The sequence below is a fragment of the Dipodomys spectabilis genome, unplaced genomic scaffold, assembly GCF_019054845.1.
Source record: "Dipodomys spectabilis isolate Male_0828 unplaced genomic scaffold, ASM1905484v1 ptg000360l, whole genome shotgun sequence".
Taxonomy (NCBI): domain Eukaryota; kingdom Metazoa; phylum Chordata; class Mammalia; order Rodentia; family Heteromyidae; genus Dipodomys; species Dipodomys spectabilis.
The window spans coordinates 726,920-749,840 of NW_024871037.1; the positions used below are offsets into that span (position 1 = coordinate 726,920).

The 22,921-nt window shown below is 47.7% G+C and overlaps 1 protein-coding gene across 2 annotated transcripts in view; it reads left to right on the plus strand.

Annotated features, from left to right (window-relative positions):
* Ano10 (anoctamin 10) overlaps positions 1-22,921 on the plus strand; it is a 48,598-nt gene that overhangs the window by 19,789 nt on the left and 5,888 nt on the right. For both annotated transcript variants that reach the window (XM_042665943.1, XM_042665945.1), the window contains exons 6-11: positions 379-948; positions 1,579-1,634; positions 2,428-2,502; positions 3,519-3,701; positions 7,976-8,167; positions 10,441-10,569. In XM_042665943.1, coding sequence (XP_042521877.1) covers positions 379-948; positions 1,579-1,634; positions 2,428-2,502; positions 3,519-3,701; positions 7,976-8,167; positions 10,441-10,569 — 1,205 coding nt within the window. The remainder of the gene's footprint in view (positions 1-378; positions 949-1,578; positions 1,635-2,427; positions 2,503-3,518; positions 3,702-7,975; positions 8,168-10,440; positions 10,570-22,921) is intronic.

Consider the following 22,921-nt stretch of genomic DNA (forward strand, 5'->3'; position numbering starts at 1 on the left):
GCTAGCCTTGAGCAAAATAGCTCAAGGCTAGCACCCAGGCCCCCGAGTTCAAGCTCCATACGGGCACCAGAAAACAAGCGAACAACTAGGACTCCTAGTCAGGAATTAGAGAGCACTGTAAGGTGAGTCTTTGAGAAAAAGGTATTGACTTGGTGAGTGGGGGCACCTCAGGCTCAGAAACCTCAGTAGCTGATTCAGGGCTGCCCTGTGCCAGGGCTTGCTGACAGATGGCATGTTCACAAATGCAGGCACAACAGACCTATTAGAAAGCAAGGGTATTAAACGATCCCGTTAATGGGGAGGGTCGGGGTGGGGGGGGAGCCATTTTCTTGAGATGACTAAACCCCCTTCCCCCTTTTCTTTCTCCTTCTGCCATAGACAGTATCCGTGCCTACTTCGGGGAGACCATCGCACTGTATTTTGGATTCCTGGAATATTTCACCTTTGCTTTGCTTCCCATGGCCATCATCGGTCTGCCTTACTACCTGTTCGTGTGGGAAGACTACGACAAGTACGTGATCTTCGCCTCGTTCAACCTCATCTGGTCCACGGTGATCCTGGAGGTGTGGAAGCGAGGCTGTGCCAACATGACTTACAGGTGGGGGACGCTGGTCATGAAGAGGCAGTTTGAGGAGCCCCGGCCCGGCTTCCACGGAGTCCTGGGCATCAACGCCGTCACCGGCCGAGAGGAACCCATCTACTCCAGCTTCAAGAGACAGCTGCGCATCTACCTGGTCTCCCTGCCCTTCGTGTGCCTCTGCCTGTACTTCTCACTGTACATCATGATGATCTACTTCGACATGGAGGACTGGGCTCTGAGCATCCATGAGGACAGCGGATCCGAATGGGCCAGCGCCTTGCTGTACGTGCCTAGCATCATCTACGCCATTGTGATCGAGATCATGAACCGCCTTTATCGATACGCTGCCGAGTTTTTAACCTCGTGGGGTAAGCCAACAGGCAGTGCTTCTGTCTTCCTCGCCCAGGTCTTGGGACTCCTGCAACTCCTGTTCTCACAGAGCGCCTTGCTGTCCTCTGGGCTTGTCCGAGAGGCATAAGAGAAATCCCTTGCCCTCCCCAGCCCAAGATCTCTGTGTCCTGGTTTATCAGAGATCTTGGTTATCAGACACTGCTCACACTTCGTTCTGAGTGACCTAAGCAATGGTATCTCCTTAGGGCACTGAGAAACAGTATGATAGAAACCATTTAACCATTTGATAATGACTTGGCAGTATCTACAAAGAGCCAGACTGATCTAGATCTATCAGTTCAAAACGCGGGTCCCCGAACCTCTTAGAAATCAGTTGACATTACCTTCCTGATGAAGGCCACATGAACTCTAGTCAGTCTCCTAAACCCAAAAGCCTAATGGGTTTGGCACTGAGAACTTCAGCAGGGGCGGGGCCGGCGTGTACCCGTGTGTGGGGAAAGGGAACGTGGCTAGAGTTGTACTGTGGCCTTCATAGGCCATTCGTGCCTGTGATCGACCATTAGCTACATCCCTAGTGCCGTATTGTTTTCCTATCTGTGAGAAATTACCCTCCCCAGCCCCTCTCTCTCTCTTTTTTGATATTTTAGAGAATCACAGATTGGAATCTGCCTACCAGAATCACCTGGTTCTGAAAGTGTTGGTGGTAAGTTAAGAGTTTTTTTCCATCTACACTTGGGTTATGAAACTCATGCGTGCTTGTTCTTGCTGTTTTTAGAAATAATAGGAAGAATTGCTTTCTGATTTCTCACGTAGGCCAGGGCCAGTGAAATAGCGCGGTGTCTTTGTGTTGTGTAGGCTTAGCGTGTAGTTGGAGAGAGAACTCAAAATATAGGAAAATCAGTATTGCAGGCCTATATTTGCCAAAACTAACCATTTTCTAGACACGTTTTGCATTCTTTTCCCTGTAGTGATCTTTTTTTTTGAATGTTTTGCTGTTCAAAAATCCTTCCAGAACACTAAAAGGGAGTGAAGGAAGGGGTGATATTGTCTCAAAAAGAAATGTTACTTATTACAAGACTTACAAGTTACCCCTCTGTATATTACCTTTACAGTAAGAATAAAAACAGCTAATTAAAAATCCTTCCAGGTCTCTACAATCTGAGACATTAAAAAAATAGTATTTAAAAATTTTGGGGGGGGGCAGCACTCGGGTTAGATGGGGCTCTACCACTTGAGCCATACCTACAGCCCTTTTTGCTTGAGTTATTATGACTATTTTTGCCAGTCCTGAGGCTTGAATTCAGGGCCTGGGCACTGTCCCTGAGCTTCATTTTGCTCGAGGCTAGCTCTCTACCCCTTGAGCCACAGCGCCACTGCTGGCTTTTTCTGTATATGTAGTACTGAGGAATCGAACCCAGGGTTTCATGCATGCTAGGCAAGCACTCCACCACTAAGCTACCTGCCCAGCCCCTAACATTGTCTTCTTCCTTTGGCAGTTCAACTTTCTGAACTGCTTTGCCTCCCTCTTCTACATTGCCTTTGTCCTGAAGGATATGAAGCTTTTGCGCCAGGTAAGTGCAAATGACAGCAACGCACCAGTTGTGGTTTTCTGGGTTCAGTAATGTAACTGACGCCACATGGCAATTTCTGCAAATGTTTTAAGTCTTACATATTTTGAAGCCCAATTCTCAATTTAAAAAAATTAGCGACTATATTGTGTACCGCAAAGATAATTCAACCTAATCCACTTCCAAACTTGATCATAGAAGGCAGCAATATCAATTTTATGAATCACCCCAAATTATAATAAAACAATTCTAATAGCAAAAGTGCTCTCTTTTTCTTTTTCTTTTGAATGCCAGTTCTAGATCTTGACCTCAGGGTCTGTGGACTGTCCCTGAGCTTTTGTGTGCTCTACCACTTGAGCCACATCTCCACTTCCAGCTCGTTGTGTTTCATTGGAGATAAAGAGTCTCACAGACTTTTTCTATCCAGGCTGGCTTTGAACCATGATCCCAGATCCTCCTGAGTAGCTGGGATTATAGGTGTGAGCCATTGGTGCCTGGCTAAAATAATGCCGTGTGTGTGTGTGTGTGTGTGTGTGTGTGTGTGTGTGTGTGTGTGTGTGTGTGTGTGTGTGTGTGTGTGTGTGTGTTGGGTACTAGGGCTTGAACTTGGGGCCTAGGCACTGTCCCTGAGCTGTGTGTGTGTGTGTGTGTGTGTGTGTGTGTGTGTGTTGGGTACTAGGGCTTGAACTTGGGGCCTAGGCACTGTCCCTGAGCTCTTTTTCTCAAGGCTAGTGCCATACCACTTGAGCCCCAGCTCCACTTCTGGTATTTTGCAGTTAATTGAAGATGAGAGTCTCATGGACTTTTCCAGCCCTGGATGGCTTTGAACCTCCACCCTTAGATCTCAGCCTCCTGAGTAGGTTGACAAATATGAGCTACACAGTACCTGGCTCTAATACCAGTTTTTGTAACAACAGTGCCCTCTATTTTTGAAGATCCTCTTTATTTATTGCATAATTGTCATATTTACGGTTTGATTAAGTAACCTCGTCCAACATGATGCAACTACTTCTCTTTAGAGCTTGGCCACACTCCTGATTACCTCACAGATCCTTAACCAAATCGTGGAGTCTCTTCTCCCTTATTGGCTCCAAAGGAAGCATGGCGTGCGGGTGAAGAGGAAGGTACAGGCCCTGAAGGCAGACATCGATGCCACCCTATATGAGCAAGTCATCCTAGAGAAGGAGATGGGAACTTACTTGGTAAGTGGGCTGGGTTAGAGAGTGAGCAGCATGCACCGAGTTGATCACACATTGTGCTCTCCGATGAGATTATTTCACAAGATGGAACTGGGCCTAAGTTGCTGTGGTCTGGGAATCTGAAATCGTGCCCAGTGCCACCAAAGGGCACGTGCCCAGAGACTGTTGTGGGAATTCAAAGAGAGACAGGGTCCTCGCCGAGAAGCGCCCGCCAATCTTAATTCAAGTCACCGGAGATGATTGCTCAAGCAGAAGATGGAGGCCCAAGGCTAAAAAACTTGAAAGGCCGATCTGAGGATCAGTCTTTACTTGACCACGACTGTCAACATCAAAACGCTTTCCTTGAAGACACAGTGGCTAGGTTATTTTTGGCACCTTCAGATGCTCCCTTTGGTGGCATATAGCATTTGAAGCAAATTCTAGCTCATGCAAGCCGAGCTGCGTCTTCACAAAGTGTCAGGTGGTGCGATTGCATGTACTGTCTCTGCAAATACAATGTCACATACCCGCCCGCACAAGGATCCTGCTTGGTTCACGGCTGTTGCTTGTTGCTTGCTTTCTGAGCCTTCTTGCTGTGGGCGTTCTTACTGGAAAATAATAGCCTTCAGTGGTTCATGTAGTGAGCTCTGCTTTATTATACTTCCAGGATCCGTCTGCCTGCCTGTCTGTCTGTCTGTCTGTCTTTCTTTCTCTTTTTACGAGGGTTGTAGAGCTTCAACTCAAGGCCTAGGCACTGTCCCTGAACTCTCACTCAAAGCTAGCACTCTACTACTGAGCCGTGGCTCCGCATGCTTTTTGTTTTCGTTTTTCCTTTGCTGGTTCGTTGGAGAGTCTCACAGACTTTGCTGGCCGGGCTGGCTTCGAACCTTGATCCTCAGCTCTCCGCCTCCTGAGCAGCTAGGATGAACAGGCGTGAGCCATCGGCGCCCGGCTCTCTTGTCCATTTCTCCTCTGTGAAGGGTGTCTTGTGTTTGTTGATGACAGGTGTTTGGATTCAGATCTCCACACCTAAGCTAGCATTTTCTAAACTCACAGCCCAGCTAGGACCGCAGAGCTCACTGTTTCCCAAGGAGGTGTAGAAAAAACACCTGCATGCAAGGGGGGAGCATGTGCGTTCAGGGAAGCCATTCTTCCTGCACCGGCCGAGCTGCCGTGAGTGAAAAGCTCAGTCTTGGAGTCCGGTCGTGGGGCCTGAACTCTGGGCCTGGGCGCTGTCCCTCAGCTCTTCAGCTCAAGGCTAGTGCTCTACCACTTGAGCCACAGCGCCACTTCTGGCTTCTTTCTTTTTGCTTATATGGTGCTGAGGAATCGAACCCAGGGCCTCATGCATGCAAGGCAAGCGCTCTACCACTGAGCCACCTTCCCAGCCCCTGAAAAGCTCAGTCTTAAGTCACGGTTTGAGCATCCATCTTCTCCTTGCTTGTGCCAGCAAAGGTTATTTTTGGCCAGATTTGTTTTCTCTTCCTTCACTCCACTGGAAACGAAATCATCCATCCCTCCTTTGTCAGACCCAATGAGCGCTCTGCAGCCCTTCCCACCATACACGACTCCTCTGTGCAGCGCACACTCAGCCACGCACCCAACGCCAGCAAGGGGACATGGCCACCACCCGAGGCCTTAATTCCAGCCTCTCACGACCCCTGACTTCCCTTTGTGACATTAGTGTCATCACACTTCAGCTCGAGAATTCCTCTGAGACTGAAAACAACAGACCCCCAACTCCTGTGTTGAGGAAACCCATGTTGACACACCTTGGGTGACAAAACCAGGGAGGAGCTTCCCAACTTGGCTTCTGCACTTCGTTCCTTCCCTTAGCACAAGCTCACTGACTAGAAATGAAAACCACTAGCACACTCGCACACCCCGGTAACCCCAGCACTTAGAAGATGAGCGGCATTCCTCGTATTCAAATGATTTTTGTTTCTCCAAAAGCCAGGGGCTGGCTGTCCTCGTGAGATTAGAGCGGGGGGGGGGGGGGGGGGGAGAGGAGGAGGGGGAAGTGGGGGGGGAGCGAGGGGGGGGGGTGTTTGGTGATGGAGGCATCTGAGACTGCTCATGGGAGGGATCAGGGTGGGAAGGCTTTGTGGCTTCCGTGTCTGCAGCTAACCATGCGGTCACAGTGGACAGCTTTTGTGGCTCTGGTGCCTAGTTCCCTTCAAGAGATCGCTCGCTTGGGGAAGGTTTGTGCCTAGTACCTCACAGCGTGGAGGTCGACCAGGACTCCCATGGGCCTGGCTCACAGTAGAGTAGAGAGGATTTGGGAGGCCAGCGTGGACTCTCCCCTAGAGATCTCCTCCGGGACAGCTCTTCTAGTGATACGGCCTTGTGACTCCAGTGGGTTAGACCGCAGTGGAGAGATTGGGGATCGGACTGCTCGAAACTGCTCAGGAGGTCACAGTGAGGGGGTGTTATGACTCCGGTGTCTGACTGTCCTCAGGAGATCAAAGTAAAGAGGTGTTATGACTTCCATGTCTGACTGTCCTCAGGAGATCACAGTGAGGGGGAGGTGTGACTCCAGGGTCAGACTGTTCTCATGAGATCACAATAGAGGTGTTGAGACTCCAGTGTCTAACTGTTCTCAGCAGATCACCGTAAAGGGGTGTTGAGACTCCAGTGTCAGACTGTTCTCGGGGGATCACAGTGAGGGGGTGTTATGACTCCAGCGTCCGACTGTTCTCAGGAGATCACAATGAAAGGGGTGTTGTGACCACAGTGTCTGGCTGTTCTCAGGAGATCACAGTAGAGAGGTTTGATGGCTCCAGTGTCTAGATCTCCTGAAGAGATCACAGAGGCCGTGTTTTATAATGCCCAGTGTCTGATCTCATCATGAGATGGCAGAACAGAAGTTCAATGACTCTAGTGTTCAGGTCTCCTCATGACAACATGTAGAGAGGTTTGATGACTCTGGTGTCATGAAATCACAGCGGAGAGTGTGAACCGTCCACTCTCCTCAGGAAGCCACAGAGTTTCATATTTTTAACTTTCATAATAGATCTTTGTTTCAAGTCAACGTTGGTGTTTGAGGAAGGAGTCCAGATTCATCTTCGCATGTGGGTTATCTGGTCCAGCACCATCTGCTGACAAGACTTCTTCTTTTTTTTTTTTTTTTTCCCACCGATGCTGAATTTCTTTCAGCAGTAGTTGTGCGGTTTTATAAGTCTCATCACTCCTTTGGAATAATCGATAACCTGTTCTGTTCAGTGTTATTTGAATGTACTTATTGTCTTAATGTCACTTTCAGTTTTCATTATTAGTAGAGAGAAATACTATTACTTTTGTGTATTGTTCTCATATCCTGCAACTTTACCGAAGTCATTTGTTAAGCAGAATCTTTTTTTTTTTTTGGTGGTTATTTTTCAGGATTTGAAAAATACAGAGTTACACCTTCTGTAACTATAGATAGCTTGAATGTTTTTCTGGGTATTTTCTCTGATCTCTTTGTCTCGCCTAATTTTACTGCCCTACAGCCTTTAGGGGTTGTGTCAAATAGAAGAGCTGTCGAGCTCCTGGTCTTGGTTGGGAAGTTTCCAGTATCTTAACTATCAACATAGTGTTTGACAGCAGGGTTTTTGTTTTTGTTTTTCTGTCAGTTGTGGGTCTTGAACTTGGGGCCTGGGCATTACCTCTGGGCTCTTTTCCTCAAGGCTAGTGCTCCACTTTGAACCACAGCACCAGTTCCGGTTTTCTGGCAGTTCCCTTGGAGCTAAGAATCTCACAGACTTTCCTGCCCAGGCTGGCTTTGAACCGTGACCCTCAGATGTCAGCCTCCTGAGAAGCCGAGATAACTGGCATGAGCCACCAGTGCCCAGCTAGTAGGTGTTTTGTAGATAGTGTTTACTGTTGCTAGAGCAACAGACCTGCTCATCACCACCATGATGAAGCAGGTCTTCACTCTCTAGTTTTTAAGGAAAGGTCAGGGCCTGACATTCTCGGGTACCCGTGGTGGCAGGACCCCCAACCCTAAAGGCGGGACTGGATCTTTGCTTCTTCATTGATTAAGAGCAATTTAGTATCGTTTTGCTCCTCTTTGCCTCAGGAACAAGGTAAGAATTTCAATGGCTTGGCCCAAGGAAACTTAGCAGCTAAGTCCATCCTTCATTCTTTATTTCAGAAACTCAGTGATTAAATTCCTGGTTGCAAAGAAAGCGCTGACTGAAAACAAATACATAGAGCTGGGTTTTTCATTAGTTTGTTTGTTTGTCCTAATGTGTAGAAGCCAACGTTTTCCTGGCCTGTGACATTAAAACCACGCCTACCTTCTGTGGCCTCCCTCCCAGGGCACCTTTGATGATTACTTGGAGCTCTTCCTGCAGTTCGGCTATGTGAGTCTGTTTTCCTGCGTGTACCCCCTGGCCGCCACCTTCGCCGTGCTGAATAACTTCACAGAAGTCAATTCCGATGCCTTGAAAATGTGCAGGGTCTTCAAACGGCCATTCGCAGAGCCTTCAGCCAGCATTGGTGTGTGGCAGGTAACTGTGTGAAGCGGGGGGGAAAGAAAAAGCCTTCAAATCTGTGACCAAAGAAAAAACCCCCAAACCAAAACAATCACAAAAGCCGGGTGCTGGTGGCTCACACATGTCATCCTAAGCTAGAGCTCAGGAGGCTGAGATCTAAGGATCACGGTTCAAAGCCAGCCTGGGCAGGAAAGTCCATGAGATTCTTTTTTCCAGTGAACCATCAGAAAACTGGGAAATGGTGCTCAAGTGGTAGAGTGTTAGCCTTGAGTAAAAGAGGCTCAGGGACAGCGCCCAGGCGCTGGGTTCAAGCCCAGGCCTGGCAAAAAGAAAGAAACAAACAAAGGAAGGAAGGAAGGAAGGAAGGAAGGAAGGAAGGAAGGAAGGAAGGAAGGAAAGAAAACAGTTCTAGAAAGAGATCTAGGAAAACTAGATTTTAGTTCTTGCCTTAAGCATGTGTGACTTTAGAAAGTAACTTTTTTCTTGGTCATGGGACTTGAACTCTGGGCCTGGGTGCTATCCCTCAGCTCTTTAGCTCAAGGCAAGCACTCTACCCCTTGAGCCACAGCACTACTTCTGGTTTTCTGGTGGTTCATTGAAGAGAAGAGTCTCACGGCCTTTCCTGCCCAGGCTGGCTTTGAACGGCGATCCTCAGATCTCAGCCTCCTGCATAGCTAGGATGACAGGTGGGAGCCATCGGCGCCTGGCAAATTAACATTTTTGAATTTTAACATCGGTGTGTGTTCAGGAGGCCCGGTATAGTCTCTAGCGACCCTGAGAATTCTCTGGAAAGAAGCCAGCGAGAGACTCCCTCCCCACAGGAAATAAGGAGGCCTTCCTGTTCCAGCCACCAGAGAATACAGGGCCAGGACTTGGGGTTCCAGGGAAGGAAGACAGAGCTAACTAAGGCTGGCTTTCCAGTCCCTGCCCAGGAACTGCTGTAGGGCGGAGACCTTCCTCTCCTGAACCGAGAGGCTGTGGGACAACTCAGCTCTCTCCCAGGGAAGGCAGTATCAATCGATCAGCCCAGCAATCACCTCTCCTCCAGGGCTAGCTGGGTCAGTGTTCTGCAGGGAGCCTGGATTCCACAAGGTCTCCCCGATCAAGCCGAACCTAAGTCCAAAGGAACCACCTCAGGTCCACCTTCTATCACTTGTTATCACAGAAGAGCAGGAAACAATTCTTATCTGAAAAACAATTGCAGGAGCAAAGGTGAGGGGTGCGGCTCTGGTGGTTGGTAGTAGGTAGCAGGTGGTAGAACATAAAGCCTGAGTTCACGCACCAGTTCTGCAGACTTCAAAGAGGATGTCTAGCCATTCCCACACAGTGAGACCAAAGGAGGATCCTCCTGGGGAGGAACCGAAGACGCAGTGCCTCTGATCATATAATGTTTATCTGGGCTGGGAAGGTGGCTCAGTGGTTGACTGCTTGCCTCGCATGCATGAGGCCCTGGGTTCGATTCCTCAGCACCACATAAGCAGAAAAGGCCAGATGTGGTGCTGTGGCTCAAGGGGTAGAGCGCTAGCCTTGAGCTGAAGAGCTGAGGGACAGCGCCCAGGCCCAGAGTTCAGGCCCGAGACCCACAAAGACACAAGGATCTGAAATACCTCCATCTGACAGTTCAGTGTTTTTTGGTTTATTATTATTATTTTTTGGTGCTGTTCCTTGAGCTTGAACGAAAGGCCTGGGCGCTGTCCCTGAGCTTTTCTGTTCAAGGCAAGTGCTCTCCCACTTGAGCCACAGTTCCACTTCTGGTTTTTTGGTGGCTCATTGGAGACAAGAGTCTCAGGGACTTTCCCGAGCCGGCTTTGACCTGTGATCTTCATATCTCAGCCTCCTGAGTAGCTAGGATGACAGGTGTTGATCACTAGCACCTGGCTCAGTTTCGTGTTTTGTTTTTGTTTTGTGGGTCCTAGGCCTTGAACTCCAGGCTTGGGCTCTGTCCCTGAACCGCTCCATTCCCAAGACTAGCACTCTACCACTTGAGCCATGGTGACACTTCCGGCTTTTTCTGTGTATGTGGTACTGAGGAATTGAACCCAGGGCTTCATGCATGCTAGGCAAGCACTCTACCACTAAGCCACCTTCCCAGACCCCTCAGTTCAGTGTTTTGAGGCTCAAGAAAACCATCACCCGACAGACCCAAGTTTAAAATATACTAAGTCCCCCCCCCCCCCCCGCCCCCATACACACATTCCGGGCTTTAGATAATCTGGAAAAATAAAAAGATGAGGGACCATGGCAGTGGCCAGAGCAGTTTTTAATGACACCTTTTTCTCCCCCTTTAGTTGGCCTTTGAAACGATGAGTGTCATCTCTGTGGTCACCAACTGCGCCCTGATTGGAATGTCACCGCAAGTGAACGCAGCCTTTCCAGACTCCAAGACAGACCTCATTTTGATTGTGGTGGCAGTGGAGGTGAGCGCTTGCTCTTCCCTACGGTCTGTGACCGGCCATTTCCTAACACCCAGGTACAGGTAAGCCAGCAGAGACGTGAGGATCCAGCCCAGGCAAGTCCTGCTTCCCATTTACCTCCCAGGTCACTGGGATGCAGCTATGATTTTTTTTTTTCTTCCAATCAGGAATTCTGGCTGGTCCAACTTATCCCAGCTACTCAGGAGGCTGAGATCTGAGGATCACGGTTCAAAGCCAGCCCAGGCAGGAAAGGCCATGAGACTCTTATCTCTAATCAACTACTAGAAAACCGGAAGTGGCGCTATGGCTCCAGCGGTAGAGCGCTAGCCTTGAGCTGAAGAGCTCAGGGACAGCGTCCAGGCCCTGAGTTCAAGCCCTACGACCGACAAACCAAAACAAAACACCAGAAAGTCATCATAAATGAGTTGAATCTTAACATCTTGATAGAAAAATGTCAGAATTTTCCTCCAAATTAACACATACGTTTAGAACTTACCAAGAAAAGAGATAATAGGAAGTAGAACAATTGTATAATGTTGATGTTAATGTATTAGTGTTGTAGTAACTTAGAAGTGGATCAATTGCTGGGTGCTGGTAGCTCACGCCTATAATCCTAGTTACTCAGGAGGATGAGATCTGAGAACTGAAGTTCAAAGCCAACTGGGGGCAGGAAAGTCTGAGACCCTTATCTCCAATTAAGTACCAAAAACAAAACAAAACAAAAAAACCCCGGCAGAAGTAGTGCTGTAGCTCAAGTGGTGGAGTGCTAGCCTTGAACAAAAAATCTCAGGAACAGCACCCAGTCCTTGTGTTCAAGCACCAGGACCACCAGCACGTGTGCACACGCGCACGCGCACACACACACACACATTCTCAGCTAAAGCAGCATTTGGGTCATATTTCCCAAGCCAACTAACTTCAATTTATTACTGAGGTCTTTCTTTTTTTTTTTTTTAAATGTTTAATCAAAGGTTAAAATAAGATGATCTTCACTGTAGGTTGAGAACTGGTTGTCATAAATTTTGTGTCTTTCCTGCCCTCTAGTGTTGCCTTTAAAAACTGCTGGCACGTGAACACTGCTTTTATTTGTAAAATAAGTTTATTATGGATGGGAACAAAAGAGCAGTCTATCCATGTGGGAGAGGACATTGAAAATGCTTTTTTTGTTTGTGAAACATAATCAAACCTTGGCAATGCTATAAGTTCAGTCGACAAGATCAAATTGGTGTTCAAATACTTAGATTGAGAAATCCTCCTCTTTTGAGACAGAGTTCCCTTATTTTCAAGCACAGGATCACTGTAGTAAATGCAGGATTACATTAACAATCCTAATTAAGGAAGTGGCACTGTGGCTCGAAGTGGTAGAGTGCTAGCCTTAACCAGATGAGCTTAGGGACAGTACCCAGGCTCTGAGTTCAAGCCCCATGACTGACAAAAAACGAAAACAAAAAACAACAACAAGCACCAAAACTTTAATTAAGCCAGGCACTGGTGGCCCATGCCTGGAATCCTAGCCACTCAGGAGGCTGAGATCTGAGGGTCATGGTTCAAAGCCAGCCTGGGCAGGAAAGTCCGTGAGCAAAAAGAGCTTAGGGACAGCGGCCAGGCCCCAAGGTCAAGCCCCATAACCGACAGAAAAAAAACAAACCCTAATTAAAAAAATACAAATGGCCTACCATATTCCAAATATAAAATGTTAGATAACATGTGTGTGTGTGTGTGTGTGTGTGTGTGTGTGAGTGTGAGAGCATGTGACAGGCCAGGCTGGGGCTGATGTAAGGGTCTCTTTAAGGCTATCCTCCTGGAAACCACTTTCCTCCGATGTGAAATGGGGAACGTTGGTAGCCCGACCCAAGAGGTGACAGCTACCATGTCTGGCCCGGAAGAAGTGGAGAACAATCAGTCCCACTGATCGCACCAGCATGGTGAATGGTGATCTTCCAGTGGTCGGCTCGTGTATCTCCACGGGCTCAGGGGCCATTGCTCGCCCAGCTTGGTCTCCCACAGCGTCACCCGATCGGTTTTGGGGGTGCACACTATTGCTGATGATAGTCCTCCTCTCTTCTTGGCTCCTGGGCCGTGACACCGGTGTCCCGCTCCTTCCTGATCTTGCTCCAGCCTCTTCCCCCTTCCATCGCTCACTCACCTCTCGTTGACTTGCTCTTGTGCTATTCCTGTAGCTTTCACAGTGCAGCTCAGGATCCAGCTCTATCCCAGGGCACTACTGACTCCTCTTCGTGTCCTGTGGATGGGGTCATCCTTCATTAATCTGGCCCTCTTCTGGAGCTCCTTGACCCCCCCCCACCATACACACAGGTGTCCCGCCTCTCGAGTATTTGCTCCGCCTCTTGAGTGTTTGCTCCTACGTGGAACTCAGCTTCTCCTCCACCCCATTGGCTTTCACACACACTTCCTCTCCCTCCCCTGCTTCCCACCTCCTGGGCGCTGGAGCATCCCCGGCCCTGCCTGCGGGGCACTGTTGGCGCTGGCCAGCACCTGTGTCTCCTCTCCTAGGTGCTGAGCTTCCTGACAGTCTTTTTTTCCCCGCCTAGTGCAAATATCTTGCCCTTTGTGGCAGTTATAGTTCCACTAATTTCAGGTCTATAATGAACATCATGAAAACACTTAGACAAAAGCACTGAAAATCCAAAGGGAAGGTGAGCTGTAGTCTTTGGTATGGCACAGAGGAGAAGAACATGGGTTCCGTGTTCGAAGCCTGCCTCCAACATTGACCAGCTCTGTGGCTTTTTCAGAACCTACTTCTTCTACTTACTATGAGGATTAGGTTAGTAAATACTATACAGCAAGGTTATGGAAGTCTTTGGTATTTGTTATTGTATTCCCCCCCCACACACCCCCAGTTAGGTCTAACTTACCTAATTAAAAGGTTTTGTTAAAATTAGTGGGAGTTTACAACTTGACCTAGGAAGGGACCCCTAGCCAAGCTCCGCTTCTCGGGGATTTGTATGTGCTGGGTTTCTGGAAGGGTTAAATGAGGGGTTGACTTGTGAATTGGGGGAATATTTGAATGGAATTACGAAATGACATCATTATCTTGATTGATTGATTGATTGATTCCCCCCCCCCCGCGTCCCCCCCCCCCCCCCCCCCGGTTGTGGGGGTTTACCTCAGGACTTGGGTTCTGTCCCTGAGCCTCTCTGTGCTCAAGGCTAGTTAGTGCTCTACCGCTTTGAGCCACAGCACCACTTCTGGATTTTGGATTTTGAGTGGTTTATTGGAGGTAAGTGTCTCAGGGACTTTTCTACCCAGGCTGGTTTCAAACGGCTATCCTCAGATCTCAGCCTCCTGAATAGCTAGGATTGCAAGTGTGAGCCACTAGCTCCTGGCTATCTTCTTTTTAAATACAGGGTCTCTTGCATTAAAGATAGATAGATAGATAGATAGATAGATAGATAGATAGATATTTAAATTTCTCAAAGTGGTCTCCTTTTTTACCTCTGGCTAGCCTTGAACTCCCAATCTTCCTGCCTCAGCCTCTGATTCTGGGATTACGGGTGTGTGCTACCATACCAGGCCTAGTTTCCTGTTTTCATTTTCTTCTAGTCCTGGTGGTTTTTCTAGTCTTCCTAGGGGCTATCCTCCTCTTTGATTTTTTTTTTTTCCCCTCCAGATTTATGCTGTCTCATCCTAATGGTGTAGGAACAATTAATGATAGTAACAACCAATTCTTTCATTGGCGAGGTATTTATTACAGGCTGAAAGCAAGCAGGCATTGCTCAAGCACAGCCCCGGTGTTGGAATGCTTTAACAGGCAGATCTTCCCTAGAGGCCTCCTTTGTAATCTCCTGTCCCAGGAGACCTGGAGGGGACCTGGAGGGGGACCAGCTCAGGCCCCCCCTTCCCCTTCCTCCCCCACAGCCTGTCAGGTGGAGGGTCCAGAGGAGACCACGCCAACCAAGAGATGTTTTAGCTCCAAATTTGTTTATAAATGGGTGGCATTCTTGTTCCTGTAAATTACCATAATTTAATTAAACAGAATGAAAACTGATTTTTTTTTAAATCGTATGTGTGTGTGTATGTGTGTGTGTGTGTGTGTTTTGTGTGTGCTAAAATAAGAGAGCCACCATTTCTGTGAGAACCTTTGGAAAGCCTCCACGAAGACAAATTGCTATCAGATTGGAAAAGGATGAGACAATTATAAAAAAAAAAAAATCATCAAAAAATCTGGACAGCTTCCAGCTTCTGTTTCCACATCGCTTCCTGAAGTGTCTTTTTAAGTTTTCACTCTTCTTGAAAGAAAATAAACCTGGGCCTCTTTTGGGGGTGTTCTTCGTGGAATGATGTAGTGTGGCAAGAAAGCACAATTTCTGTGATTCTTGACTTGAGCAAAAATTTGGCTTGAAGTGTGACTGGTCCTGATGGTGTCAATGTGGTGGTGGGGGGGGTTCTGTCCTTGGGGACCGCTGAGCCAGAGGCCTGGTTCTTTTGGTTTGTATTTGTTTGTTTTGTTTGAACTACTGGGAGAGATTTTTTTTTCTTTGCTGAAAGAAAACTTGCCTTTGCTTTTCTTGGCAGGAAATTTTTCTTTTGCCTTTGAAAATTGTGGCTAGCACATGTTCTTTTTAAATTCGATTTTGAGGATATCTAGTTTTTTGCAAATAACTTGGAACTGTGTGTGCGTGCGCGCGCACGTACACATGCATGTGTGTGTATGTGAGCGCATGCCCATCCTGGGGCTTGAATTAGGGCTTGGGTGCTGTCTCTGAGCTTTTGTGCTAAGGCTAGCTCTCTACCACTTGAGCCACAGCTCAATTGGTTCATTGCAGGTATGAGTCTTATGACTTTCCTGCCTGGGCTGACTTTGAACCATGATCTTCAGATCTCAGCCTTCTGAGTAGCTAGGATCACAGGCGTGATCACCAACACCTGGCTATTTGACACTTTTTAGGTCCTGACAGCGGTTAACCTGACCTGTCCTTTGCCCTAAAAAGCTCAGGAAAAGACCAGTCTCAACGCTTCCAAGATTCTTTTGCACTGCTCTGCAACAGGGTTGTTTGTAGAAAAGACTTGCCCAGGGGAATGGTTCAAGAGGTAGAAAACCCATCAGCTTCAAGTTCTGGCCGCATTGTTTTCTTGAAGCTGCAGTGTTGTAAAACCTCCAGCTAGCCACAGACAAATACCCTGTTCCTCCCAGTCTATTTTCAAGGCCTCGGTCAGGTGTCTGCTCTCTGCAGATCTCCTGTTGCTATAGCACATGTACCCCTGCTCACCCCTACACGAGTTAGGTATTATCCATCGCCTCCTCTTGAACTTGCCCCTAAGCTCATTCTGCCTGTCTTTTCTTTTCCTTCCCTCCCTCCCTTCCTCCCTCCCTCCTTTTCCCCCTCCCTAGTTATTTATATTTTTTGTCGATCATGGGACTTGAACTCAAGGGTCTGCACCACTGTCCCCGTCTGCTCAAGGCTAGCGCTCTACCACTTGAGCCACAGTTCCACTTCCGGTTTTCTGGCGGTTCCTGGGAGGTTGAGAGTCTCACCGACTTTCTTGCCCCGTCTGGCTTTGAACTGCGATCCCCAGATCTCAGCCTTCTGAGGACTCAGCTAGGATGATGGGCGTGAGCCCACAGCACGGGGCTGAACTAGCCTTTCACACACGGAAAATCAAGTGCAAGTCAGACTCCACCTTGTCTTGTTTTCTTTCTTTCAGGAGTTAGGGAGGTGAGAAAGCATTTTTGGTTCCTTCCTTTTTCTTTGTTTTTCCTTCCTCTATCTCAGGGTAGAAAGCCAGTTTTCTTTGAGAAAATCGGAAGCAGCTTTGAAGTCCCCAAGATTTTCCACCCCTTAGAACAGTGAGTGGCATGTTGAACAGTGCGAAATCCAGGGGCTTTATGTGGCAGGGGACAGACATAATTAAAAGAGACCAGAACCAGAGATGGGGTTTTCTTGGGGAGAATGGCAGTCATGTTGAGGGGATGGGTGTTGAGAGAGATGAAAAAAGGTAAGGTGGTAAAACCCTAGAGGGCTCTTTGTCCCCAGTAAAACTACCACATCCATTTCCATTTCGTCCTCTTAACAGCCCCAACCTTCACTTTCTTTTATATATATATATATATATATATATATATATATATATATATATATATATATATATATATATATAGTAAAGAAACTGTACAGAGGGGTTATAGTTACATGAGTAAGGTAATAAGTCCATTTCCTATCGAGCGTTGTTACCCCCTCCTTTGTTTTTCCCCTACCATCCCTTCCCTCCTCACCTCCCCAACTCCTCCTCCCCACCCCCCCAAGTTGTAAAGTTCGTTTTCAACATGGTGTCTTGTCCATCTCATTGTTACAATGGGTCAACCTGTATCCTTGTTTCAGCATTTTGTTATTTCCCTTCCCCTCCCCAAATTAGAAAAATGTATATACAAGATGCAGGGCACTGGAATAAACTACAGTGAAAATGGGTTGTTCCATGGGGGAAGAACGTAAAAAAGAAACAAAAAAAAAAATCATGTAGTACATTGTAAGTACATTAAAAACAGCAGCAACAAAGTTAAAACCTCTTGTGTCCCTATCTTGGGGTTAATTTCTCTTGGCATCATCTTACATGGTATATATACGTAACTTTTGACCTTTTCTGCTTTTCCTAGACATATACTGGTTATTGCAAATATGGGACCTATGTTTCTTTGGGCCTGGCTTACTTCACTTAATAAAATTTTTTCCAAGTCTTTCCATTTCCTAGCAAATGGGGCAGTGTCATTCTTTCTGATGGAATTCCATTGTGTGTGTGTATATATATATATATATATATATATATATATATATATAATATATATATGTATATATATATATGTACCACATTTTCTTTTTTTTTTTGGGTCCGCTCGTGGGGCCTGAACTCTGGGCCTGGGCGCTGTCCCTCAGCTCTTCAGCTCAAGGCTAGCGCTCTACCACTTGAGCCACAGTGCCACTTCCGGCTTTTTTTCTTTTTGCTTATGTGGTGCTGAGGAATTGAACCCAGGGCCTCATGCATGCAAGGCAAGCGCTCTGCCACTGAGCCACCTTCCCAGCCCATGTACCACATTTTCTTGATCATTCATCTACTGAGGGACATCTATCTGTGTGCTGGTAGCTTTGGTATGGCCTGGTTTGTGATTGTTGGGGGTAAATGCCCAAAAGTGGAGTTGCTGGGTCCTAGGGGAGCTCTATGTGGAGTCTTTTGAGGAGCCTCCATACTGCTTTCCAAAGTGGGCAGCCTCCATTTTCTTTCCCTAATGTAATTGCTACTTGTGGGCTATTGTGGTGACCCAGAGAATTTAAATTCGTTTCATTTAAAGCCCTCCCTCTGAGTTTCTAGAGAAACCAGGAGATAGCTCACACTTTCTTTTAGAGAGAGCTGAGCCTGCAGGCCGATGTTTCTGCTGGCTTTTTAGCCTGATCTCCTCCTCCACTCTCCCTCCCCCCTCCCCCCCGCAGGTTAACCCTTTGCTTCAGGAAGGTTTTTCTCACACTGACTGACAAGATCCCAGACTCCTTGTCAGCCAGCGCCCTCTTCTGGAGATACTTAGCTGTTGCCGCACTGACACAGCCTGTCCAGAAGCCCAATTGCCTTTGATTTCTTCCCTAAGTAACACATACATGTCCTAATTAGGTGAAAAGGCACCAGGTGGACCAGTGCATCATCTTTCTAGTTGTAATTGTTCTGTTTTGTTGGTAATTTTCTTCCCACCCATTATTACTGAAAAGCTTGAGCAGAATTGGGTACCAGTGGCTCATGCCTGTAATACTGGCTACTTAGAAGACTGAGGTCTGAGGATCAGGTTTGAAGTCAGACTAGACAGGAAAGTCCTCGAGACTCTGATCTCCAGTTAAGCACCCTCAAAAAGCTGGAAGTGGCACTATGGCTCAAGTGGTAGAGCGCTTGCCTTGAGCAAAGAAAAGCTCAGGGACAGTGCCCAGCCCCAGAATTCATACCCCAAGACAGGTACCATGATGCAAAAATGGATTAAATTGGAAACTTGGACTCCAAGGCCCCCGCTAAAGTAAAAAGGTGAATGTCACCAATCTCCATCCTTCCCAATTAAGAAAAATAACATGGGTTGCCCGTCCCAACTAGAATGTTACTAGAATGTTCTAGTGTTAACAGAATGAAGTATGCCCTTCTAAAGGTTGCTAAGAAGGAAGAAGAGAAAGGAAAGCTTCTGAGGGCTAAATACGTTCGAAGAAAATTTTAGTTTACATGTTATTAGTTAAAAACTCTATCTTCCAACCAAATATCAATTCCACGTTTTCACAAGTGTGTGTTTGTGTTTGTAAGATGTACCTGTCCTTGGCCTCAGATCGGAGCTCTCCTCTGGTGTTTGGAGCAGGGCCTGTGTGATGTCTCCGCTTCTGACTCGGTCCCCTGCCCGTCTGCCCAGCTCATGTCATCATTGGTAGATGTGTTGTCGGGGTTGGTAAACTCCTTGTCATCAAACATGCACAGAGTCCTGAAAATTACACAAAAGCATTTCTTTTCAGCTCCTTTGTCTCATACATATAACTTAGTGGGAGGTTTTGGGGTTGTCGTTTTTTGTTTTTGTCAGTTACAGGGCTTGTATTCATGGCCTGGGCGCTGTCCCTCAGCTCTTCTGCTCAAGCCTAGTGCTCTACCGCTTGAGCCACAGCGCCACTTCCAAGTTTCTGGTGGTTCATTGGAGGTAAGAGTCTCACGGACTCACAGCCAGGGCTGGCTTTGAATTGTGATCCTCAGATCTGAGCCTCCTGAGTCGCTAGGATGACAGGCCGGAACCAGCGGGGTGTCTGCTGTAACTTGGTTTTATTAGAGACATGATTCTCTCTACACCTTGTAAGCGGGTAGCAGTCACTGGCCTCATTCTCCTTGCTTGTCTGTGTATGATGCTGTCTCCTGACCATGTTGCCTTCTTGTTTCCTGACAGCATGTGGCAACTAGAAAGGCTTTCCCTTACAGGAATAAATTATCTTCGCGATTTAAATGTTATGTATGTGTTCTTTGAATTTGGAATTCATTCGCGTGATTCCAGATTCAAAAGGCACCTTGTCAATCAAATCCCACTGCTGTTCCCTGGGCCCCAAAGTCCAGTGATTTGGGTTTCTTGTACACGCCTGCGGGGGTGTGGGAATAAGTAAGCCTATTCAAAAGTCATGATTCACAAGCATAACTGAGTGAATTTGCTAGGTTGGTGGGCTTTTTTTTTCAGTATAAACGAGAAGGATGGTGGTCCATTTACAGAGTTATGTAAAGGAATGCAATATGTAAGATGGTGCCTGCCACGTCCTTTTCAAGAGAAGAGAGAGTCTTGATTTAGGAACGAATAGCAGGTTGAGAAATGCCTGGTGTCTGTCCCAGCAAGTCTTTCAACCACCTGCCACACAAAGCACAGAGCAGCCTTGTTGGTAGGTTTATTACAGATTAAAAGGGGGGGGGTGGAGAGTGACTTTCTTTAGAACCGGGGAGGGCAGGTTGTGGGGGGAGTGGCTGGGGCTGAGCTCTGGGGATGCGGCGGTGGGTGTGGCTAAGGATGAGGGCGTGGCCGAGGGTTGGGGATTGGGCCGGTATGGCTAATAAGGGGGGAGTGGCCGAACTGCTTTCAACTTCCCGTTAGCCAGGTGGCTGGGGCTGAGCTCAGTGGGTGTGGCTAGGAGGAGGAGGGCGTGGCTGAGGGTTAGGGGTAAGGCAGGTGTGACTAATATACAGGGGCCCTTAGCTGTTTTGCTTTATTTACCCTTCCCTGCGAAAACACAGAAAACAAAGCGCACTGGAATTCATTTTGGGGGGGTGTAAGATGAGGGAGATCTTCGGGGTGATGAAACCCGTGGCCCTGATCACCGTGCTATTACGTCAGTGGCTGCCTGAATTTTCCTATTTCACGTGAGATCAGTTCCAAGCCTGGCCCGAATGACCAGCCAGAGACCCTGGCTGCTGTGAGCCGGGATTTCTAAATCCTCGGGAAAGGGTTTTCAAAGCCCATTAGATCAGAGGAGTTTAAGGCAAAGCCAGTATTGGCTCTCCACGGTCGCCTATCCGCTCCTGTGGCTTCTATGTCCACATAGGCATACTCACCGCTTGTGATTCTCCTTCTGTCCTGGTGGCAAGGCCCCGGTGACAGATCTCAGGCGGTTGTCAGATGAGTGGACAGGGGGCCGCCCGGGGGTCACGTCTGCGGTGACCCTTGATCACTTCTTGTTTATTGGGTAAGACACCACGGGGCTTTGACGATGCGCCTTAGACGTTTCTAACTACCATGGAAACAGCAGAATTATGAAGACCTTACATTATATTTTCACTTTTCAGACCTGCTCTGTGTATTCGCATACCAATTAAAAAGCAGACATAACAGAGCCGGGCACCGGTGGCTCCCGCCTGTCATCCTAGCTACTCAGGAGGCTGAGATCTGAGGATTGTAGTTCAAAGCCAGCCTAAGCAGGAAGGTCCGTGAGACTCTTTATCTCCAATAAACCACTCAGAAAACCAGAAGTGGCACTGTGGCTCAAAGTGGTAGAGCACTAGCCTTGAGCAGAAAAGCTCAGGGCCTGAGTTCAAATCCCACAACTGACAAAAAAAAAAAGTAGACATACAAGACAGTGACTTCTCATTCCATGTTTTAAAATAACAAGGAAAAACCCCTCTAGCATGTATGTCTAACGTGTTTATAAAAGGCTGGAATAACTTAATAAGGTAATAATCAAATGACATCGGTCTTGCTGAAGTCTGGGAATAGAAAATAGCCAGAACCAGTCCTTTAAAGAACGTTTAAACTGGATCCGGTGACCCCCTGGGAAGGTCAGGCCTCGGTTGTTCTGGGAAATCTGTCGTTTCGCTCTGTCTTCAAGACAGAGTCATAGCTGAGCAGCACCTGTGCTGAATGAATCTACTCACCTCTACTAGTGAGTTGTAGGTGCACTTTTTTTTTTTTTCCAGAGTTGAATTACTAACACTACGTCTGCAGGTTTTAGTACAAAGAGCAGGGACTCCTCCTTCAACCTGCATTCGGAGGAAGGAGGCTAGGGAGATCTGAGTGACTGTCGATTTCTAGACACTGAAAGGGGGGACAGGGAGTGGGCCCTGTCTGTCTGTGTAGAAGATCCCCAAGTTGCTCTGATCACACACCCAGGCCCAAAGGAACATGGGGAAAAAAAACTGGGAAGGACGGAGCTCCCGAGGGGGATGTTGGGTGAGTGGAAAAACCCATCTGTGACTTCTGGCGGGAAATTGCTAGAAGTCCACTTTCCCTTTTGCCTGTCCTCTCTTCCCCCCCCGCCCCCCCAATCACACATCGACACTGCACAGGGTCCTGGGGGGAGAAGAAGGTGAGGCCCTGGGGTCTCTGGCCGGGCCTGCTTGGAGGTCACAGAACCACTTGGAAATGGGGTGGGGGGAGAGGGGTGTCAAAGGACTTAAGAGGACTGACAGAAATACTTCCTAAAATTTTCTTGGGATTTAGTGTTACGACTACTGCTACTATTATTATTATTGTTATTGTTATTATTATTTTGGGCCAATTCTGGGAACTCAACAGGGCCTGGGTGCTGTTGCTGAACTGCTCTTTTTTTTTCTTTTTTTGGTCAGTTGTGGGATTTGAACTCTGGGCCTGGGCGCTGTCCCTCAGCTCTTCAGCTCAAGGCTAGCGCTCTACCGCTTGAGCCACAGCCCTATGTCTGGTTTTCTGGTGGTTAATGGGAGAAAAGAGTCTCACAGATTTTCCTGCCCAGGCTGGCTTTGAACTACAATCCTCAGATCTCAGCCTAAGTAGCTAGGATGACAGGCATGAGCCACTGGTACCCAGCTGCTTTTGCTTTCTTAAAGCTAGCATACTACCGCTTGAGCCACAGCACCACTTCTGGCTTTTTTTCAGAGTAGTTAATCGGAGATAAAAGTCACAGACTTCTCTGCCCAGGCTGGTTTTGAACTGTGGTCCTCAGATCTCAGCCTCCTGAGTAGCTGGGATGACAGGCGTGAGCCACCAGTGCCTAGCCCTTGTTTGTACGATTATTATTCTTGAGACAGGGTCATTCTATAGCTCCATCTGACCCGGAATCTCTGTGTGATCCATGGACTTGTCCTCCTGGCCCCGCCTCCCCTGTGATACCGCAGGTGTACACCCCCAGATCCGATCAGGTTGACACCCAAGGTTAACCATCCCAAATGCTAGTTAGGTGAAGCTTTTGAAGGTGAACGAAGGACCAACCCATTCTACTCCTGGCCCCGTTAGATCGGTCAGCAAAGGTCTGGAGTGGCTAGCAGAAAGCTGGCCGGCTTCCGATCAGGACCGGGACCTGTCTCACGGCAGGATACCAGGAATAAATTGGATCATCTGTCTGTGCCATCTCTTGAGGGCATCCGTTTGGTTGTGTGTGATTGATAGTCC